Below are 21,387 nucleotides of genomic sequence, written 5' to 3' on the forward strand. Positions count from 1 at the left end.
CGGCATTCTAGCCGGCCCAGCAAAAAGGAGAATTTGGCTTTTTCCTTTTTTTTTCTCTACGTGATTTGGGTTTCATCAACATCGCCATGCTGTCCGAGAGTGCTCATGAACGTTCGCATTTGGATCAAAGCCACCGGGGCATGGATGAAAGTAAACATGTCTGCAACAGGTTTATCAAACCACTGTTCCTAAGCTTGAAGCCAGACACCGCCCATAGAATTAGCACAACGAAAATCAAGTCCCGACCAAAGGTGACGCAGACGCAGTTGGCATCCTAACCAACTTGGTTGCACAATGTTATCTCACTTGGCTCAAGTCCGCGTGTCACCGAGAATCAACAGGATTCCTGGGGGTGTTTTGTGGGAGTTCTATCCGCACAGAAAAGCGAATCCCATTGGCCCAGCCAGTCCGCGTGCTGGTCTGCTCATGTCTCAGTCACGTACTAGTGGCGGGTGAGAGAATACTGCTTCAGTCGGTCTCGACAAAACTTGGCAGGTTTTCTACGCATCAGCTTGGCTCGGAATCTCTGATGAGAGTGGATGTTATCAAGCCAAAGCCCTGGCGCCACGGTGCACATTCAGCGCGTGGCTGACCGTTGGCACGGACGGCTGTCGATTCCTTACACAAAAAGAAGAAGAGAAAGAAAAAGTAAAGCTTTTGGGCCCAATTCGGTATCAATATTCGACATGAAATGGCGGCCCAAAGCAGCTTCCCATTCCGCCCGAGCCGTTGAGTTATTCGTGCTTCCACATCGAGATCCGGTCAGTGGTAAGTAATATCTTTTTTCGGGCAGCTACACTTGACTCGACGAGCATATCGACATACAAGTCCCCAAAGGCCCGTCGCCAAGTTCCGGGACCCAATGGTGCCAAATCTCCATGTCTTGGATCAGCTAGCACCGTACCATGTACGGCCGGGGAGTTATCGACATCGAGATCTCGACTGCAACCAAGCTTCGAGCTTGATGAAATCATGGAGACATCAAGGATGGTGCTGCCAACTGTACTCAATGAAAGTCTTGAGAAACTGCGGTAACACTGCAAACCCGTCCTTCACCCTCAACTCACCCTCATGCGCATTACGACGTCCTTCATCTCCTCGCCCTCTCCCCACCGTCACACTTCGGAAAGCCTCCCGTCGTTCATCGCGCTACCTCGATTTCCGCCTATCTCGGTGGTTTATTCCAACAAATCCATGCATAATGAGGTTACGTGGAAGGACTCGATGTGGGGTTGAGTTCACATCACCAAACGCTGTGCTCACCTGTTCATCTTCCGGGGAGAGGCACCAAATTGAGGGAACCCAATCTTGGAGCCTCGAAGTGGCTTTTCAACTCAGGGACCAAGCTGGACCCTCTTCGGCTACTGATTAACACAATCCTAAAGTCACTGTGTTCCACCACCCGTTGTACGAGCAAAACTCTTTGAGTCAAATGTCGGAGTTTATGGTGTGATGGGGAAATGGCCAGGGCTCTGGTACAATCGACGCCAGTATAAGATTCGCGGCAGGTTCCGCCTGTGCAAGGTGCATTGGAGCTTGCCACCGGAGTAAACTCCTAGCGCCATTAGGAAGAAGTAGAAGAAAAAGAAAAAAGCGCCGTCGGTTTTACCAGATGGTTGCTAGCACCTGCAGCTTCGGCCAAAGAAACAAAGCATGGGCAAACTACCTGCCCCCGCGCACTCCCTTGGCTCCTCCAGCGCCTACAGTAATTAGAGGCACCTGGGCCTCTGAAGATTGATTGGTTTTGCGAGCTGGCGCCAGCCCAAAAAGAAGAAGAAAAACGAAAAAAAAAAGCCATTGCGGCAGACAAACATGTGTGTGAGACGAGACTTGGAGTTCGGGCCGTTGCCCGCCGCACCTACCGATGTGCCCAAGCACGGGCGTACCATAAAGTTCAGACGAAACGATCATGTACCGATACTTGGGGGTTGGCTCGCCATCTAAGCTTCAAGCTTTCAACCCATACAACGCACCGCATCCAACCCGATTCTCAGACGGGCACCTACCCTGCACGGTGGCTCGCCCCAAAGGCTGGTTTGAGGAGGTATTCTGCTGCTGCTCTCATAGGGACACTCCAGCCGCCGCTGGCCCGCTGGCCACTTGCTGTCACCGTTGAACCCCCAAACCCTAGCAACGCATCAGTCGAGGGCAACTATCAGGATTTTGGGTAGCCGCATAGGCGCCAAACACGCCGTCAACGGCTTTTGTCCTCGCGACTGTCAGACGATGTCTCACGCATCGTCGAAAACAGCAAGCGATGGGCCAAACGGTCAAACCATGGCGTGTTGCTTAACTCTGCGCCCCACGCGGACCAGGCGTGCAGGACTCGTTGATTCCATTCTGGAGAAACCATGTTCTTTGAAGGGAGTGTTTTTTCGCCCCTGGCTAAGAAGCTCAACGAAAGCCTGCCCCAAGAACAGCAACCCGGTCTGCTCCATGTTTGCCAACGGCAATTGATGGCACAGGCCGGTGGTTGCCTGGACCGATGATCTACGCCGGGTAGCTTTGCAATCCCTGGAGTGAGCAGTCCAGCACGGAGCACAGGGCAACCGACGATCAGGGTGGCCCATCGACTTGGATCTCGGGGGGCCGCCCGCGGTTGAAATGCGAGCTACACAGAGTGAACAAACCAGGGGCAGCCATGCCAGCGAAACAAGTCTATTTCCCCCCTCCCCTCCCCGCCGCCGACTCGTGTTTTTGGGGGATACACACACACTGAGTCGGTGAAGGTTGCGCCGCATGCAATTCCAGCTGTCTCAAAGCGGCTGCAGGTAGGCCTCCAATCGACCGAATTCCATGGCTTCGAAGGGGGGTGAGGAAATACGCAGGCAAGAGAGCCTTCGTTACCAGGAAGTCAATTCGTAGCGGGTCAGTGGGGTCTCCTGATGACGCCGGGGAAAGGCACCTACGTCTTGCGACGAGGGGCGGATGGAGGAGGGGGGGCCGTCTGTCCGCACAGCGTCACCTTGCAGCGTTCGGTCCGCTCCAGCAACCACCCCCGTGAGGCTTATCGATGGGGAGGTGGTTTCTTTGATCGATCGAGCGACAAATGAGATGTCCTAATCGCAGACTGTTGCTTCTGCATGGAACTGAGGGCAGCCCGGACTTTTTTTCTTTTCTTTTTCTTTCTATTCTTCCTACCATTCTGCTCCGGCTTCTGCAAGAGACAGTCACAAGAGACGGTCTCTGCGCCCTCATGGCCGAGGACTAATCCGCAGCTCGTACCTGTCAGCCACACCTGCTGGTCGGCTTGGACTCTAGTGAGAGGCTGGAACAGGGGCGGTGTGATATATCACTGATTGTGCCTAGCAAGGAAGAAAAAAAAAGGATAACCTCAAGGAGGTGGGAGGGGGCGGTTGGCCGGCATAAAGGAAAACGTGTGCACATCTCAATATGTACTGGAGCCCGCCACAAATCACATATTGGAAAGGTCTGAGACATGACAGTGAATTGTGGAACAAAAACCTGTTTGCAGTTCGTTTTTTTAATACTCTCATCACCTCGTGGCGTCGTGCCCTCCCGGCTGCCCGCAGCTGAAATAGTCTGAGTCTGAGTGCGTGGCACACACCCATCCGCCGGCATGTCGCCCAGATGCAGATCCCTTTCTCTTCCAAGTCATCGGTAACCAGGGGAAAGCATCCCCGATATGTGCCTCGGTGGGACGGGGCATCGTGGTTACCTTTGCAGCTTTCGGGAATCGGGTACAGGAGCCAATCCCAAGGCCGGCCGCCACCAGTCTGTCTCTCTGGTGCGGTTCAAGATGTGCCCCGTGGCACGGGGATGCCTGGCGTTTCTCATCTGCTTCCCACCAGGCAAGTGGGTGCATGTACGACCCGTGGGCGATCCGGAGCTTGGTCAGGGAGATTGTGATCAGTAATACCATAAGAGATATGCCCCCTCCTGGGCCACCGGCCTGTGCGCCGGTCGGTATCAGCCACCGGGCACAGGCGGTGGTCCCGTCAGAGGTCCGTCCTCAACAGCGCCTGCCTCATCTCCCCGCCTTGTTGCCGCTGGCTCTCGGTCCCGGCCCGCCACGAAGGGTTTCTTCATCTGATTATCTTACCCATGGATAAACTCATGAAATCTAGTGCAGGTTGGAAAGGGGGCGTCCCAGAGGAGGGGCTTGACGCGACGACATTGGCGTCTGGGCTGGAGAAATGGTATGTATGCCATCGCTGATTTGGGATACCCGCTCCTCTCGGCTGTCTAGGCATCTTGATCTCGTGGCTTCACTGGACTTACCGTCTCCAGGGGAGAGGATGGACGGGTGGCCATGCCCCCCGCCGTCGCGCCCCATTTCGGCCGTATTGCGTAACGCTACGCAGGCCCCTTTTGCCCTGTCTCCTAGTCACCAGACAAGCAGGCTGCCTCAAAGCCGCCCCTCGTACGGCGTTTGCCGGTTCTCTTTCCTCGTCTGATGGACGGGCGCCTGCTTGTCTCGGAGAGGGAAGTGCGCGGGTGCGGGTACGGGAGCTAAGGTAGTGCCTATGCCTTTCCCTTCTTTCCTTCAAATCTCGCGTGTAAACCAGGTTGAGTGCACTTCGTCGTGGCTCCAGTCGTGCCACATCTCGTGACTCAGGTCTGTGTGCTGCATGCGGGAGCGGGTTCCGTTCTTGCGTTTTTTCCCCTTCGGTTAGGGATACGTTTGTGCCCGATCCAAGTGTACATGGCCAAGTGCGCGAAGGGGTGTCCACGATGCTGGCTGTGCCTGCCCTCCGCTTGGTCTTATGATATTCCATTGTGTTGGGACCAGCTAGCCTAACCTTACCATCCTTTTAGTGAAGGTGGTGGGATATGTGCGGTGACGAAGGAGAGACACTTCAACCCAAATCTAGGCCCCGGTGCTGTGGAGGTCGCTGCGGCCGGGCCAGCCTTGCTAGCAACGGACTCGAGGAAGCTTGAAGCCGCGCCGTCTGCGGCTGCGATTAAGCGAGGGTTTAAGCGAAGCGCGTAACATGGGGTTAGAGTTGGTGCTTGGATCTGGATGGGGCGGCCAGCTGAAGGCTGATGGAGGGAAGCCCAGCCGCCGGGGCCCGTGGAGGAGGATACGGCGAGCCCGTGCCGAGTTTTATTTTTTAACCTTTTTTTTATATTTAAAAACAAGTTCTTGTCAACGGCAGGCACGCCAGTAGGTAGGAATGGGATTAGCGATAAACCCCGGTGCTCTTCTTGTGGTGGCGGGCACACGCGAAGGCGTGGACGCTGCGGTCCGTGAAGAAAGGCATTGGACACCTGGTGGAGTTGGGCTAGTTGGCATTTTCCGAAAGCGGCCCCTAACTCGGATCGCGATGATGGAGATGATCCTCGGTCCGAGTTGTCCAGTCTTTCTCGGCTGGTCTATGGGTTATTTGTTTGGTCGAGGGGTTCGTCATGGAAATGACGCGCATCCTGGGGCACCTCTGTTGCAAGCGGACCGGGGGAGGCGGCAATGCAAGTTGACGATAACGGAAGCTTGACTCGGGGTATTCGAGCATACTGACCGCACGATGAACAGGGAGGGGAGGAAAGGGAGGAAGGTGAGGTTTTGAATCACTTGACGTTGGTTGACTCGCTTGAAGAATATCAATTCCTTTGAGCTGGCCGGATTTGATGGCTTGGCTTCAGGAGAGTAGAGGTCTCTTTTTCCGCAAACGGACGTAGATGTAGACGGGCGAGGGGGCTGCGACCGAGCAGCTGGGACGTGGCGGAAAGAGGTGGCAACCGACGATGTGATTTCAGATCGGCAAAGACGGCTGATTCGCCGCTGCTCTCTGGTGGCATACTCGAGCAGAGGTCCCCCAGTGAAAGACGGGGAGGGGGCTGCTTGGACTTGAAATTCGCTCGGCTCCGCGGGCGAGGAATTTGGCCGCCGTTGCGGAGTTTGGGGTTTGCATGTGGCGGCACGAGGCCGGGTGGGGCCGCAGAGACGTGGACTTTGGGCTCGCGCGGAGCGGAGTTTGCACCACTCCGCTCCTGCAACCTCCGACCGCTCCGACTTTGACACCCTTCCAGCACTCTGCAACCCCCACGTCTGACCAACGCACTGACAAGTAGTGAGCAACGAAGGAATAGAGAAGGGGGGGGGAAAAAGACAAGGGTGGAGACCACGTAAGCCGATTGCCTTGTTCATCTAGCAGGGCAACAAGAGGCCAGGCCATCTTCTCTTGTTGGAGGTATCGAGAAATCTTCATATCGTATTGTTTTCCAAAGACCCTCATGGTCAATCGGATCCCTCTCGCCGTACCGACCCATCTATCAGCCTCTCATACCCACAAAAGAAAGACAGAGAAGGCCAAGGACCAGAGCATGTCCGCCGCCGACCTGAATATGAGCGAGCTGGCGGATGCTGCGGACAAGTCCCGCCAGAAGAGCTGCAACGCCTGCGTAAGGAGCAAGCGTCGCTGCGACAAGCGGACCCCACGGTGCACCCGTTGTGCTGAGAAGAACTTTTCCTGCGTGTACCAGAACCTGCCCCCCGTCTCTGCCGCTGCCGCCACTGCCAGTAGCTACGACACATCCCCTGCGGAAGGTGTTGGCAGCGGCCAAGACGGCCCCCTACAGGCTATGGACATCGAAGAGAGCGGAAGCGGTGGAAGCACCGGCGGCATTCCCTCCTTTGACTTTAACACCCTCGACAATGACCACCTCCTGCGTCAACATCACCTTCCCACGCCAGCGTCATCATCGTACTTGGACAGCGGCCTCCCGACAATGCTCGTGACCGATGACATGGACGACAGCAGCAACGCGCCGCCATCGTCGTCGCTGAACATCAACCTGGATGCTACCACGACGTCGTTTGACTTCAACTCGGTCATGGATTTCCTCAACGCGGACCCAGTGACAGGTGCCGAGATACAGCTGTGGGAAACGCCGCTGCCTCACCCGGTGCCCAAGACCACGGCACCCGAGGTGTCGCAGTTAACCATGTTTGCTGAAAACCTGGGGGACATGTGTGTAAGTCTCTGCCTCTTCCCTTTTCACCGTTCCCTTTACTTGAAATGTCAAAACTCCACCGCACTGAATCCCCGAAAACTTTCTTCCATCTTAAAGCTGTCCCCCTTCCCTCCCCCTCCCCTCCCCTCTCCTCCCCTGTCTTTCCTCATGTTCTTTCATCGATGCTCATGCCGAAGCCACAGGGCGGCTTCCAACCTTGGCATGTCCATGAGCCCTCCTCGCGGATCGGCCACCTCGTTACGTTCGTGAAGAATGTGCACGTTACCTTCGCCCAAACGAAGGCAACCCCCTTCCTTCACCGCCACCTCTACCGCAGCCCGCGCGAGACCCCGCGGCCATTGATAGCCGCCTACACAGCCATCGCCGCCTACTCCTCCCGGACGGATGTCAACAAGGACTGGGCCTTCCGCGCCATGTACGAGGGCGGGGCCGAGATCCTCAGGATCGCCAAGGAGGCGCCGACGTCGCTCACGGGACACGAGAAGCTCGCAGTGGCCCAGGCACTGTGGCTGCTGCAGGCGGTGCGATGCTTCGACGGCGACGTCGCGCTCCGGGCGCAGGGCGAGCGGGACATGGGTGTGTTGCTGAAGTGGCTGAAGGAGGTTGAGGTGCTGAGGGATAACCTCGACGACTTGTCTTTGTTGGATGAGCCTACCCTGAGGTCGAGGTCGCCCAAGACCTGGGAGGTGTGGGTTTTCAACGAGTGCGTGAGGCGGACGGTGTTGATGGGGCATATCTTTACGTCCATGTACGAGATGCTCAAGTCAGCTAGTGAAGTTGGTGAGCTCCCCCATATTGCTAACCCGTCTCTTTTGTCAACATCGAACTTTCTTTTCAGTCTTTTTTACACCTCTTCTATTTTCGCCTGCAAAGTCCTTGGAAAGCTGACAAGGAGTCAATCAAAAAGAACCGGACGTTAGTAATTGGCTCGTCCCTCACCGATGGACCTTCTCCAAGCACCTCTGGGACGCGCCGTCGTCGCCGGCCTTTTACTTGGCGTGGCGCGAGAAGCCTCTCTTCGTGGTCAACAGCTTTTTCGTGCAGGAGGCCGCCAAGGTGGCCAAGCCGGCGGACGTGGATGACCTTGCGAGGGTATTCCTTGCAATGTGAGTTTCTTTGCTTTCTCCATTTACCTAATACCTACTCTTCACATGCGGCGGAGGCACGTGGATTGTGTAAGCAGGCAGCGCAATTGGGGAGGCTAATGGGTCTTGCGTTGTATAGGAACTATGGCGTAGAAGAGACAAAGCATTTCATGCTTGAGGTTTGAAGTGGATTCGGCCGGTGTACGAGGTTCTAGCGAGGGTTAAGTTTCTCTCCCGCTCGGTCTCTGCATTCCAAGATCCGGTGAGTGCTAGGTTGCATCATACTCGTTTGTATGAATACCGGCCGGTTTGCGCGGCGTTTTGGAGTTGAAGGCGGTCCGGCATGAAATCAGTCGCCAGCAAGCACCTGGCGGACGAGAAATGTAACCCTCGCTCTTGCAGCGCTGCCTCGACAGGCTGTGCCCCATCTACGGTAGGCTTTCCTCGGAAATTTCTCGCAGGAGGAAGTCTCTAGACATAAAAGAGATCGATAAATATGGGTGGGTACATGGTGCGGATTTTGGGTTTTCTTATTGTTTCTTTCAGTCACAGCCTTGGTATGGTTAGCGGTTCGGATCGTCGGTTATGTCGCTTGTCAGGAGAATGAGCAGACGGTGCAGGGTGGGACGGCGCGGGGCAAACAACGAGAGGCTGTTTTCTTCTTCCTCAAGACCCCATGCTATGGGGAATCCAGATGCTATATTGGTTAGCCAGTGCCACGATTTCATTTACTCTGTCCAAATTACAGTACTAGATCTTGAACGTAAATTCTTAGTGTATTCAACGGGCGTAGTTTTCTACATTCTAATAGCCTGCTCCAAAAACATGTCTGCATCACGGTCATACAGTCCATCAATAATTACCGAGGCCCAGGGTGAAGACGGTGTAAACATAACGGCCATCGTGCTTTGGTCACCACCAGGTGTCCAAGGCAATTCCTTGGAAGCCCCCCCTTTCACATCCATGTCTTATACATCAATACCATTCACAAATGAGTAGAAAATTCAAATATCTAGGAATCTTTTCGATTCATGATCTTGTCTTGTCTTGTCCTATTTCAATAGAGCTGAATAGGACGTGAATCTACTGCGAAGCAGATGTGCTCGTAAAACGCGTAGTCTCATTGATTTCTTTCCCAAACACATGGCTGCGTTATCCCTGACGCATCAAATCTCGCTACTATACATCATCAACCCGGAGTTAAAAGTCGAACTCGCCTCTAAAGATCTCAGGGTCGACGCCCGCAACAGTCTTCTCGGCCAGGTCCCGCCGACCCATCTGCGTAAACACTCTCCTCAATGTGTCATACAGCGTTGTGCTCCGGTTCTGCGCCGTCATACGGTCGATTTGCTCGTCAAGCTGGGCTGTGTTGGTGCCGCCGCGAGAACCCTCGCCGCCGCCGAGGATCTCGTACGCCATGTTACGTCCACTCTTCTCGATGGCCTTGTGCATGTTGAGCGCCGCGAGGAAGTGAGAGGCGGCTTCGGCATGGCAGCCAATGTTGATGCAGCTGACGCCTAGGTTGTACCGCGCACGCACAAAGTTGGGGTGGATGCTCAATGCCTTCTCGTACGCCGCGATGGCCTCCTCGGAACGGCCAGAGTTGGCGAGCGTGGCGCCCAGACGGTTCCAGAGCAGGTGCAGCTGCTCCTGCTGGTTCGAGGCTCCAAGCTCGGAGGAGTGGAGGGCGGCAGTGAAGCAGTCGACGGCCTTGTCGTACTCCTCAGCGCCATAAAAGAGGACGCCAAGTCCAACCTGGACATCTGGGTCCATGTGCTCACCATCAGGGCTGAGCTGTGCCGCTTTGATGAACAGGCTGGTGACCTTGTCGTGCAGTTGCTGGCGGTCAGTGAATCCCATCTCAGCCATGGGGTGCAGGTCTTTCGGCGCAATGATCTGCGGGTATTTGACCGAGAGCCAACGCTCAAGTGTACGATAGGCGGTGCTGTCGTAGCCTTCGTTGGTGTAGGAAACAGCTAGACCCATTAGGGCAGCCAGGTTATTCGGGTCCTGCTTGAGGGCTTGCTCGAGGGCTCGGATGGCTGCTGTCTCCTTCTCGTTCTGTGCCTGTGCCGTGCCAAGGTAAACCCAAGCCTCGGTATGCTCTGGGTTTTGCTGGACAGCAGCCTCGAAGGCCAGTGCCGCAAGCGAAAGGTTTCCTCCCTCACGCATGATGCGCACGCCCTCGTCGAAAGCGTTCTTCTCGTCACCGAAAAAGTTGTCCTCCTCGAAGAGGTAGTTCTCGACCACAGGATCGCCAAGTCTGCCCCAGTCGCCGTTCATGCCCGTAAAATCCGGGCCCCAGTCTTCGCTGTCGAACTTGTCGAATGTCGAATCGTCGACCATGCCTCTTGCTGCCGCAGTTTCAGCCTGGATACCTTTCCATATTGACTCGAAATCGCCAAAACCTGTCTCACTCTGCATTGCTCTGTCCATTTCCTCCAGCTCTGGCTCCGCAGCCTTGGACTGCTCGTCTTCCTTCTGCTGCAACTCCATCTGCGCGAACTGCTCCTCCCACTGGTTGTCGTCGAGTTCTACCAGCTTGCCCTTGCCCTTGACATCCTCCTGATGTTGTTGCATGGGTTGCTGGTACATGGGTTGAAACATGGACTGGCCCATCATGCTGTTGTATCCCATGCCCATGTTCATTCCCATTCCCATTCCCATTCTTGGTTGTTGCTGGCCCATCTGACCGGGCATGGGGCTTGCTCTTGCTGACGACGGCTGCTGGTTCATCTGTCTGAAGCGCGCAAATTCCTCGGGGCTGAATTGTGTGCCTGGGGGCGCATTAAAAGCGGATTCCATGGCGCCTTGGTTCTGGAAGTCGTTCGCCCATGTCGGTGATGTCGAGCTCGCGCGAAGGTGCACACCCTGGGCAGGGTCTATGCGGACAGCACCGTTCTGCATAGCAAGGTCTTGTTGAAGTCCAGGAGTCTTGTTAAGGAAACCGTTCATCATCTGGTGTGTCGGTCAGCCCCCAGATCCACAAGTTCGGCAGTGCGGGGTGTCTACCTCGTCCTGGGGAGTGCTTGCGCCGGCACTTCTGAAGCCGCCGGCGAGCCCATTTGGCCCTCTTTGCACCAACCTGTCTCTCTGGAGAGTCTTGTCATCTTGGACATGCTTTTGAAATTGGCTCAGTGGGTTGCCAGCAGTTGAGCATTCTGCGCCACCACCAAGGAACGACATATTGACGGTCGCAAGTCAGTGTCGAGAAAATCAGAGGTTGCTGAAGCTATGATCAATGCACTGATCAAAGCACTCAGTTTCGGAGTCGAGGACCTGGTATTCGAAAGCGTGAAGGCAAGAATGAAGGTGCTTCGTTGTTGGGAGGAGACGGACGGGGTGGGATCAGTTGGTTTGTAATTTGGGCAGCGTTGAGCAGTTGCGTCTCCGAGAAGATACCGAGGCAGGCCGGCGTGGGGCTTGGGCCTGGCAACGGTAGATTTCTTTCTCCGCAGCCGGAGGCGGGGTAGCCAATCACATGGCGATTCCACGGTGGGGAGAGAACAGACCCTGGTTCACCAAGAACTCCGATGCAGCGGGCATGTGAGCTGTGCATGGGTACAGGGAGAAGCAATGTGTTTCCACCGAGTGCGACGCATCGAGATGTCCTCACCCCCTGCTTCTTTGTTACTCGATTTTTATCAACATGTTTTGCTGCCTTCTGACCATGAGTTTCTCCTCTATGCGGGTATCCTATCTATACCATGACCTAGGGGTATCTATGCCGATCTGATTGTTCAGTCGCCTCAAACATGGACCCTTCAAAAAATAAACAAAAATAAAAACCAGAGTCCCTTGAAACGTGCCATATGCGTACAGAATCCAGCCAATTGCCAGCGCGCCGGAAGCTGGGCTCTCAAAAGCACCTCTAGAAGGATTTCCATGGAAAATTTTCTGACTAGGTGACTATTTCACACCAATGAAGCCAATACTCTGTCTAGCATTTCTGACAGCACGACGGAGGGCTTGCTCCTCCTCATCTGTCCACTTGACTGACAGTTGATCCCACTTCGTTCCAGGCGTGTTGTACTCTCGCTTCCATTGCGAGTGAATTGCTTGGAGTTTGCTCATCTCGCGAGGGTCGCCGGAGCCGGTGTATACGATGAAAGCCGTGCATGGTGGAAGACTGTCGTGGATGGCCTCAAGGTGGGCCGAGAGACGGGCCAAACACTGCTCAAGAGGTGACTTGCCAAGCCTCTTGTCAAGCTTTGTGCTGTCAAAATCAGGAGGGCCACCGTCGCTGTTAGCGCTCTCGACTCGGTTCTTATTCCACCAGCCTTGCAAAGCCTCGAGCTCTCTCATGCGAGCCCAGACGAAGTCGACGCCACCGCCAGGAATTTCCAGTCCGTCTGGATCACCCTTCACAGCGCGGATCACGCCGTTGACAACGTCCATGTCGGACTTGCAACCGATTTGGTACGTCGCTCCAGCACCAGGCCCCTTGGACGGGTCACCCCAGTCCACGGCGGCGCTGGTCTTCCCAGTTGCCAAACCACCTGCCTCACCACCCTGGGCTTTGTATGCAGTTCCGGCCCTGGCCAGTCGCCGGAACAGGTTCTCGCCCTGTGAGTCGGATGCGCCCCACATCTTCCCCTTCTCGCATTTCTGTCTGACAAGATCCAGACAAGCACGCGCATCTTCGATAGGGTTGTGTCCGTTGGCGCCACCTTTTTGGATCTCGCGATTAAGATATTTCTGGCTCAGCCATTTAAGGGATGATTTGAGAGGCGGCCCTCGCGGGTGTGGGTAGATAAGGGAGGTGTCGACGATGAAGGGATGGGAGAAGTGAAGGGCCTTTAGATCGGACTCGAGCGAGTGTCCGATAAGAATGGTTCGTGGAGTGATGAGGTCGAGCAGCTTCTGTTGGATATCCTTGAGGGTTGTCGTCACCGGTTCCAACATCTCCTTGGTGATGCCGGAAAACTGAGTGACGTAGTTGATGATGGGCTTTTCTGGCTTGACCAGTTCGTCCATGATGAGTTCTCCAGACCAGGAAATGACGCTGATACGGGTGAGGGAATATTCATTCTCGCCTGTCATACACATCTCGCAGTCCAAGGCCAGACATTCTCGGCCGGCTGTTACGCTGCCTTGCTCTATCTCCGCCTCGGGCACGTCACCGTCTTCAAGCTTTTCCACTTTCGAAACAGCCCATCCCTCGGGGACCTTAAAAGCAGCTCTTCTCTCCTCATTATTGATGAGCGTTGGGTGAATAAGGTGGCCCGCAACTTCCAGCTCTTCAAGCGAGGCAAGGAATTCGGTGATGCGGGTTCGCTCGTTCTTCCACCCACTAGGCTCTCTTGCCGGCTTGGGTCCTTTCCTGTCATCTTTGGACTTTGATGTAGGTGCGGTCAGAAACGTGCCCATGGGCGAGTGAAGCTTCATGTACTTGTCGTCGCCAGGCGCCTTAACAGGCCATAGATGAGGGAACATCTTGGCGAATCCCTGGAGCGCGAGTGGCAATTTTTCGGCGGAGAGAGGTCGAGGGTAGTAGTCGTCGGGTGTCGTATCTATCCGGTCTTGATCACTAGCCGTGCCGGACTTGTAATTGTCAAAGTTCACCGCTTCCTTAAACATAGCTTCCTCCAATCCAGGTATCATCAAGACAACAATCTTTCTGAAGTTCGGTCGATGCGAAACAGAGACCCAATTGGGGCCTGTTCCATCCGCGAATATGTATAGAATAAGGTCGCGAAGCATGGCGAGGTTGATCTTGGAGAATAACTTCGCACTCGAAGAGAAGGAAATGCTGGGATAGTTGTTGGAGCCCTCGCGAGGGATCTTCTTGCGCTTCTTGTTGGATCGCTCGACCTTTTGCCATCCCCCGTCGTCGTCGTCATCGCCGGGAGCCGATCGCTTCAGACTTCCAGTGCTTTGGGACTGCGAGGAGCTCTCGCGCACTTCTGATTCGCCGTTCCGGGTTCCATTCTCAGCCAGCGACTCGATGGGTTGAGAAACGGTTTCTGAGAGGCCGCGGGATTCTTGGTTAGCAGCGACTGCCTCAGCCACTTGGTCGGCAATATCGCGCGAGCGGTTTTTGCGATTCTTTCCCATTGCGTTCTGCAGTCACTGGAAACTCAAGAATGGAAGAAATGAGGTTGCCCAGCGAAGGGGAGGTAGTGGGGTTGCAACTGGGTGATTTTTCGCAGGCGGACGGGAGCTTAGGAAAAAGTCCCTTGATCTGGAAGTTTAATTATGGGTCCATTGCGGGGCGGGCCAATCGGCATGGGCTGAGATAAGATAAAACTCCAACGGTCTAGGCAAGCAAACAAGCAAGGTACCCCAGTCAGCACTAGGACCATCCCAGCCAGGGACCTCATTGAGGCTCACCAGTTTCCTGTCGCAGCGTAAACTCACCCTTGTGCTCCTGTCGAGTGAAGTATTTAGTTTATGCCCAATATATGATGTTCTCGGAAATTCTCGCTCACACCAGGACAACTACTCATGTTCGTTGCAATACTTCAGGGCACACAGTAGTAATCATGGTCACAAGCACGTCGTCGATGATAACCAATGTCCCTAAAGCTTTGATACCGTAGTCATCATTGAGTGAGATTGCAATGTTGTGCACAATTAACGGACTTTTCTCTCCAACTGATTGGCTCAGATTGAAACGACCTACTCCTACCCAATAATCGAAGTCAATGGTGACGTCCATATAATTGCCCAAGAGCCTGAGAAGGGCGCGACCTGTACCCTGGTGACTGAATTGTATTTTAGCTGGATCCCAATTGGCGTAGCCTACGATGAACAATGAGACTAATCAGTCTGCTTACTATCCTGCAGCCAACTTCAAGGAGTTTCCTGCGCCGGTGTAAGAGGATTGTTGGGCTCAAGTGCGTGGGCCACCAGTCGATCATGCCTTTGGCGAGTGAGCTGAAGTCGTCCTCCTGAGGCGACCCAGACTCACTGAAATGAGGTCGCAGATTCTCCTCAGACAAGCCTCTAGTGTGTTATTTGCAGAGAATGGTAAGCCAGAAGACCTGGGTTTACACTGCTGCTTGAAGCTGCCGGATCGCTTTAAGACAGAAGAACCCCGGCCAGATCATGCTTTGCGTGAGCTGGTTCGGGCCTTTAACATTTACTCTGACTTTGGCAATGGCCATGCATCATTGAACTCCGATTCTATTAGCTATATCCGCATACAGATTGATCTCAATATCTAGTGGAAACATGTGGAGAGGATATATACTACCGGGACAAGGTCATCTGGCAATTCAACAGCGCCATTTCGCATGCGGAAAATAAGGTCAACAAGATTAGTCCTACCCTAAATGAATTGTAGAAGGGAACCCATGGTAACGGGACCAACCCAGAAGGCGGGAGGGTAGAGATTTTCAACATGAAAAATATGACACCATGTAATATACAGCTTCCCAGCTACAAAGCCAGGCTAGGTAGCATGTGTTGCGTTATCAGAGAAATAGAAGGGTTCAAAATATGCGACGAGGCGGACGAGCTTCAAAGGGAGCTACATTCTGCAATTGTATATTTACGACGACTCGTCAATGCTTCTGCAGGTTCACTTGAACAGTTTTCAAGCACAAAAATAAAAAAAGGCCGCGAAAGACAGTCTGGGCACCGTAAAGGACGATGCAGTCCAGGAAGGATTAAGAGAACATGGTCCGTTCGTCACTAGAGTCGAGGGATCCTCAGCTGCTGCTTTACAGCTCCATTTTTGTAAACGTAAACTTCCCTTGCAATGAGGGGATCCATCAACAAGAGAGCTGTCAAGAAAGCAAAGTCGGATGTTTCTGTCTGCGATCAAGGCTGAACACGACGACGACCATCTAAGGGCTTGTAGCACCATCAGAAGCTCCAACCTTCAGGAAGACTGTATTCTATTTCTTCAACTCATGGGTATCATTTACCAGACAGGTCGCGGTCTAGGCCTAAATCTACTTCTAAAACAACCTTCCCCAGCTCAGACAATGTTTTGACCGGCTCTACCAGACCGAACCTGAAGAACTCCTCCATACCCTTTGGATCCATCCTCCAAGCAGCAATCAAGCTGTTCTCCTTTTCCCTGCCTGGAAGGCTCTCTATATCGCTGAGCATTTCTTTGGCTAAAAACAAGACTTCCCAGTCAGCCGATGGTGCCTGCGGGCCGTAAACCCCAATCAAGGAGAGAACCATCTGGCACAACGAGACTTGATCCAGGTTTTCCAGCACTTTGACTCCTGCTGTTGGAAACTTTTTTGTCGCCGCCATATCTCTGGCAAGCTTATTAAGCTTCTCTGGGGCCGGTGCAGTGTTGGACAAGGCAATCGCAATGGACAACAGCCCTTTGAGTCTCTGGGGATGAAACGGGGCAGTATGCTTGTACGGTTCGATCTCGAGGGCCGATAAACACGCGATGGCTAGGGCGCATTCATGATTATTTCGGTCTTTGCCAAAGTAGAATGAGGCCTCGTCGATGAGCTGCGCGAACGGCTCGATCGCCCATTTGCCCGTCTTCACAAACCAAGACGCAGTCTTGTAAGCCTTCCTCAGCCACTCGTGCTTCTCCTTGGGCTCCATATCGCGGGGGAAGACGGGGAATAGTGTTTGAAGCCTCTGAACCTCCATCCCTTGTGACGGATCTGAGATTCCACCGCCAGGAGGGTTCTTGAACCGCTGGATATCCGGCATGACGCTCAGGGTGTTCATCTCAACGGTTGAGTCTGCCATGGCTATTTGGTATTCGTCCATGTCGTGCTGGCATTTGTAGCATGCACATCTAAAACGGTAGATGTCAAGTTCGCCCTGTCGTTTATCCTTCGGTTGTGTTTGGTCTGCATGGGTTAGATAAGGACGAGTGTGTTTTCAGTTGGCCAGGATGGCCAAGCATGAGACTTACCAATGTATGATATCTCAATCTCGTCGCCAGGGTCAATATACGATGTGGCTCGGAGAGTGGCCGTTCTCCCAGAAAACTGAACCAATGCATTCGGTTTACATGAGTGGTTAATCATGGCCAGCGTGGTATCCAGAAAAATACCGCCAGTTTCATGGTACTCCTCGGACCTGCTGAAGGCATTCGTCTGAAGCTGCAGGGTGTTAGCAGCGCGCAAACATGAGGGTACTTGTTTCTCAACAACGACAACGACACAAACTCACCTTGCACAGAACCTGAAAAGCTGCTTCTAACTCCTTGAACGTAATTGACTCAGTGCCAAGGCACCTTACAATACCTTGGGCCTGTAACTGCAAATGCATCTCATCATTCTTCCTCCACGCTTCCGTATGCCCCTCCAGTTCATCGAACTTAGCCAGCACCTTGGGCCGGAGCATAACCTGTGCGGCAGCCCGGATCGGCGTCGGGACCCAGTCCGGCTGGTTCGCCGGCTTCACCTCGTGCAGCCTCTGAATAGCCTTACATTCGAGCTTGTGAATGAGAGGCCAGTTGGCCCGCTGGCAGACGGGGCCGCAGTACGCCACCGTCTTGCACCCCGTGCACGCGCGAAGCTTTGCTCCTGTTGCTTCCACCACGCCCTGTTTCTTCATGCAATGATTGCAGTACTCGAGGGCACGGTGCCCCGGTGGTAGCAAGACGGCCGGGTCATTGAAGTGGGCGATGATGTCCCCGGGCTTGAAGCGGCGTGTTACGTGGATGGAGCGGCCGCCCTTGGCACCACCTTTCGTACCGCGGACCTCTATGCCATCGTTCACGGCAGACATGGTGAGAACTGGCCGAACAGTAGCATCCGGGGGGAAACTTTTCGGTGAACCCTCAAATTAGAGGTTGACAGAAGATTTGAAGTGCGGCTGTAGGTAGAGGATACTAACATGCGCCACACCGTTAAGGTGGCTTATGCAAGGTACGGCAGTAAATCCAAGATCTGGCGGGGGAAGCTGTGCCATTGCGGAGAAGCTCATAGGCATCCTCTTGCCCTGTGGCGGTGCCACAGAATGGAACTTCACCGAAGGTCTGGCAGGCCAGCAGCACATCACCGTTGTGCACAGACCGTTCTTGTCCTGTAACCCCGCCTCGTCCCTACTCCATCCCACCAACTCCCGTCCGCTTTCCGTCGTCTCTTTTCTCAGCCTCACGTAAAAGCTGATAACCCCTCCAAACGAGCTTTCCCCGCCGAACACGCAAACCAGACACTTTAAGGGAAACAGAAAAAAAAAATCCCACTAAGCCCACTAGGAGCAGCAAACCGTTTACGAAACGCACGCGCCCAATTCTCCCCCAACCAAAATAAAACAAACCCTGAACACGCTCTACTACCCACGGCCTGCGCCAAGCTTCGATCTGATGACTACCACTATCGAAAACCTCAAGACTATCGACCCCTTCGCGGATGCGGACGAGGGCGAGGCATCTGACCAGAAGAAGGGACAGGACTACATCCACATCCGTATCCAGCAGCGCAATGGCCGCAAGACCCTCACCACCATCCAGGGCCTTCCCAAGCGCTTCGACCAGAAGAAGATTCTCAAGGTCATAAAGAAGAAGTTCGCCTGCAACGGTACCATTGTGGAGGATAACGACCTCGGCGAGGTTATCCAGCTCCAGGGTTCGTGACAAAATTTGGACCCGAGCATTGAGCATAGCTGACAACGGGACACAGGCGATCAGCGCAAGGCCATTCACGACTTCCTCGTCGACAAGCAGGAGGGTCTCGAGATGGACTCCAAGGTGCGTTGAAGCTCCCTCCCCTCCCCCCAAAAAATTATTATTATTTCACGTGCTTCTCCAAATCCCCCCAATTACAAGCAACATTTCCATCCCGCAAATTCCAAGACATGCTGACTCTTTTTTCACCCTCCCCGCAGCTCGTCAAAGTCCACGGCTTCTAAACAAGTCGTTACTGCCAGGAGGCGCCGTCTCCCCCTCGCTGCCGACCGGATTCCGGCGACCCAGAGGGAGCGATACGAATACCGATCAGTTCAGACTCGGCTCGGCTTCGTGAAGAAGCCCCGTCGGCCGAGACTGCTGATCCGAAAGGTCGATTCCGGGGATGCAAGAGAATCTTAAAAGGTGCCTGTGGGAGACTACCTACGACCCAGCCAAACAGATTGTAGCTGGCCGGGTTTGTTGTGCCGCGTCGGGAACCTGGCATGGGATCTACGGTCTTGAGGAGTTCGAGGTTGTACCCCTCCCGTCTTGTTGTAGCTTGCCGTCCCTCAAACCGCAGAGTCGGCGTCAAAACAAGGATCAGATACGAGAGATTACTACTTTGAGCATGACTGCCTGGTAATGAAATCGTCGGGAACCAAGCAATCTTGATATCCATCAGTGATGATATGCTGCGTGCATATCGTAGACTATACATCGATGTGTACTTTGCTTCCGGGCCCCCTCTGCATCTCCATTCCAGTCGGAACTCCATTTATCGTGAATCTGACAGGGGCTTGTCGACACAAATGAAGCCTGCGAATAGCAGCTGATTGTGCATCAAAACTTGAATAATATGTCTTGACTCGATGCGGCAATATGTAACGCAAAGACACCATGATGGTATCCTTAGCAAACAAATTTCACCTCGGTTTTGTCTACTTGCTCATTTGCTCTTGGATTTCGTTGCTTTCATGTCTCACCGGTCCTTCGCACAAAACTAATTAAGAGGGGCTTAAAAGTCTGTACCTAGTTGAAGTGCACTCCCTAACTCTTAACTTCATCTAACGGCCCTCGCCTTTGAAGAGAACGCCAGTCAAGCGAAACCTGGGACAGCTCTCAGCAGTTTTCTCATCTCATCACTTCTTGTTCTTGCCCCTTCTGGACTGCGCGCCCCGCCCAATATCGATTCCTCTCCACTTCATCCTTTTCATTACGATCTTTCTCCGTTCATCCTCTCCCTTTTCTCTGTTGAACCATAATGTTTTCTACCGTAATAAGAGAAAGGGGACAAACCCTCCAAGTCTTGAAACATCCATATTGTGACTGCCCTTAGTAGCGTGCTACCTACCCCCGGCCACTGCCATGTCCCTGGTATCTGGATCTTCGTGGTGTTCAACAATGAGGGCAGGGTTTTCTTTGATTCTTAGCATCTTCTTGACTTTCTGCTTAATGGAATGCTTGAAAATAGAAACCTTGCCCTTAGCCTCATTGTCGCCGCCCGATGACCCTGCCCCGTCATTGTTGTTGACTCCCTCCGGGTTGTTAGAACGCCCAATCTCGTGGAATTCCCCTGAGTTGTAAGATTGTCCAAGGTTGCTAGGCTGTTGGTTTCCTGACTGACTGTCACCAACCTTTTGAGGCTTGTTGTGGTGTGGGGACCCTGGCGCATTTTGAGATGGCGGTGCTGGCGTAATGGCATCAATGTCCGATTCCAGCCTCTGCAAACCGGCTTGGTTCCCGCCTCTGGTGTCACCTTCATTTTTTTCCTGGGTCGGTTTATGCAGCACATTTACAGTATCAGCATTGCTGGTGGATTGTTGCTGCTGGTTTGCGGATTTGACATTACGGGGATTTTGCGGGTGCCGGAGCGGAGCGGCGACGCATTTGTTACAAAGGCAACGATAGATAGGGCGTCTGAGCCGAATAATTTCGTCTTCGGCAATGTACTTCGTAGCCACGAACACACCGTTTCCCGACTGGTCAATTCCAATGAACTTTGTGTTGGCATTTCGATCATCGTGGTCCACAAGCTCCTGGGGCGAGATTGGCAGCCGGTGACCATCCAAAGCAAGGAAGCCGACGTTGCTCATGAAGTCGCAGAGAACTCTGTGGTGCTCGGCGGTCATGTCGTCTGACAACCTGGGAACGTCGCTAAGCCGAGGGTGCAATTCCTTATACATGTTTTTGATCGCCCCAACACGGTTATCTGTCAACCCCTCCTAAAACGAGGAAAGCTGGCCATCCTGCAGGATTTGGGTCCTAATGGGGAACTGTGCCTTTCCCTTGTAGATGGCTCGGCCTTCTTGAAATGCTCTTGCCGCTGATCTCGGCCCCGGTGTATACACAGGTCTGACGGGGAGAAGTGGCGCCATGGTGACTTGGGAACGGCTGTAGATGTCACGATTGATTTCCAGCGCGTATTGGATCATTCGATAGAATACTGGGCCGCGGTATAACTGCTAATCGTATCGAAAGTTCGGGAAGAGATAACAGTAATGGCAAGGAGAGAACAGTAGGGGGAGAGAGGCAGATATGAGAAGGCAGTAATGAGTAAAAAAAAATTACAGTACAGGAGAAGCCAAGACGAAGAAGGCAGCATAGGGGCAAAGGAGAAAGAGCGAGAGAGTAGTGGATGTGAGGACAGGGGAAGGTAGGTAGAGCAGACAATCGGAGATGAGAGTGAGGAGCAAGCAGCATAGCTACGATGGTGTTGCATGGCACTTTCCATACCTCGACTATACCACGACAGGCGAACCACGGGCCGATACATGGGCGGAAAGAACCCTTATTAACAATACCACATTTCTAGCTCGGCCT

The 21,387-nt window shown here is 53.7% G+C and overlaps 6 protein-coding genes across 6 annotated transcripts; 2 read left to right on the forward strand and 4 right to left on the reverse strand.

Moving 5' to 3' along the window:
• Nucleotides 1-6,195: 6,195 nt before the first annotated feature.
• On the forward strand, nt 6,196-8,206 carry EsH8_VI_000498 (Zn(II)2Cys6 transcription factor domain-containing protein; the record flags this gene model as incomplete). The annotated part of the gene is made up of 4 exons (XM_083271751.1): nt 6,196-6,936; nt 7,119-7,716; nt 7,844-8,042; nt 8,161-8,206. The coding sequence occupies 4 exons, from the start codon at nt 6,196-6,198 to the stop codon at nt 8,204-8,206; spliced, it is 1,584 nt and encodes a 527-aa protein (XP_083126925.1).
• A 1,015-nt stretch (nt 8,207-9,221) lies between these two features.
• On the reverse strand, nt 9,222-11,207 carry EsH8_VI_000499 (tetratricopeptide repeat protein; the record flags this gene model as incomplete). The annotated part of the gene is made up of 2 exons (XM_083271752.1): nt 9,222-10,979; nt 11,034-11,207. 2 exons carry the CDS (start codon nt 11,205-11,207, stop codon nt 9,222-9,224), a joined length of 1,932 nt encoding a protein of 643 aa, XP_083126926.1.
• A 723-nt stretch (nt 11,208-11,930) lies between these two features.
• EsH8_VI_000500 (RNA exonuclease) lies at nt 11,931-14,078 on the reverse strand (the record flags this gene model as incomplete). Its single annotated transcript, XM_083271753.1, has 1 exon — nt 11,931-14,078. One exon carries the CDS (start codon nt 14,076-14,078, stop codon nt 11,931-11,933), a length of 2,148 nt encoding a protein of 715 aa, XP_083126927.1.
• A 1,809-nt stretch (nt 14,079-15,887) lies between these two features.
• Nucleotides 15,888-17,684, reverse strand: EsH8_VI_000501 (SET and MYND domain-containing protein; the record flags this gene model as incomplete). The annotated part of the gene is made up of 3 exons (XM_083271754.1): nt 15,888-16,798; nt 16,864-17,053; nt 17,124-17,684. The coding sequence occupies 3 exons, from the start codon at nt 17,682-17,684 to the stop codon at nt 15,888-15,890; spliced, it is 1,662 nt and encodes a 553-aa protein (XP_083126928.1).
• A 580-nt stretch (nt 17,685-18,264) lies between these two features.
• Nucleotides 18,265-18,809, forward strand: EsH8_VI_000502 (uncharacterized protein; the record flags this gene model as incomplete). The annotated part of the gene is made up of 3 exons (XM_083271755.1): nt 18,265-18,526; nt 18,581-18,648; nt 18,786-18,809. The coding sequence occupies 3 exons, from the start codon at nt 18,265-18,267 to the stop codon at nt 18,807-18,809; spliced, it is 354 nt and encodes a 117-aa protein (XP_083126929.1).
• A 1,101-nt stretch (nt 18,810-19,910) lies between these two features.
• Nucleotides 19,911-20,750, reverse strand: EsH8_VI_000503 (uncharacterized protein; the record flags this gene model as incomplete). The annotated part of the gene is made up of 1 exon (XM_083271756.1): nt 19,911-20,750. One exon carries the CDS (start codon nt 20,748-20,750, stop codon nt 19,911-19,913), a length of 840 nt encoding a protein of 279 aa, XP_083126930.1.
• Nucleotides 20,751-21,387: the final 637 nt, after the last annotated feature.

The sequence above is a fragment of the Colletotrichum jinshuiense genome, chromosome 6 (assembly GCF_051148585.1).
Source record: "Colletotrichum jinshuiense chromosome 6, complete sequence".
NCBI classification, from domain to species: Eukaryota; Fungi; Ascomycota; class Sordariomycetes; order Glomerellales; family Glomerellaceae; genus Colletotrichum; species Colletotrichum jinshuiense.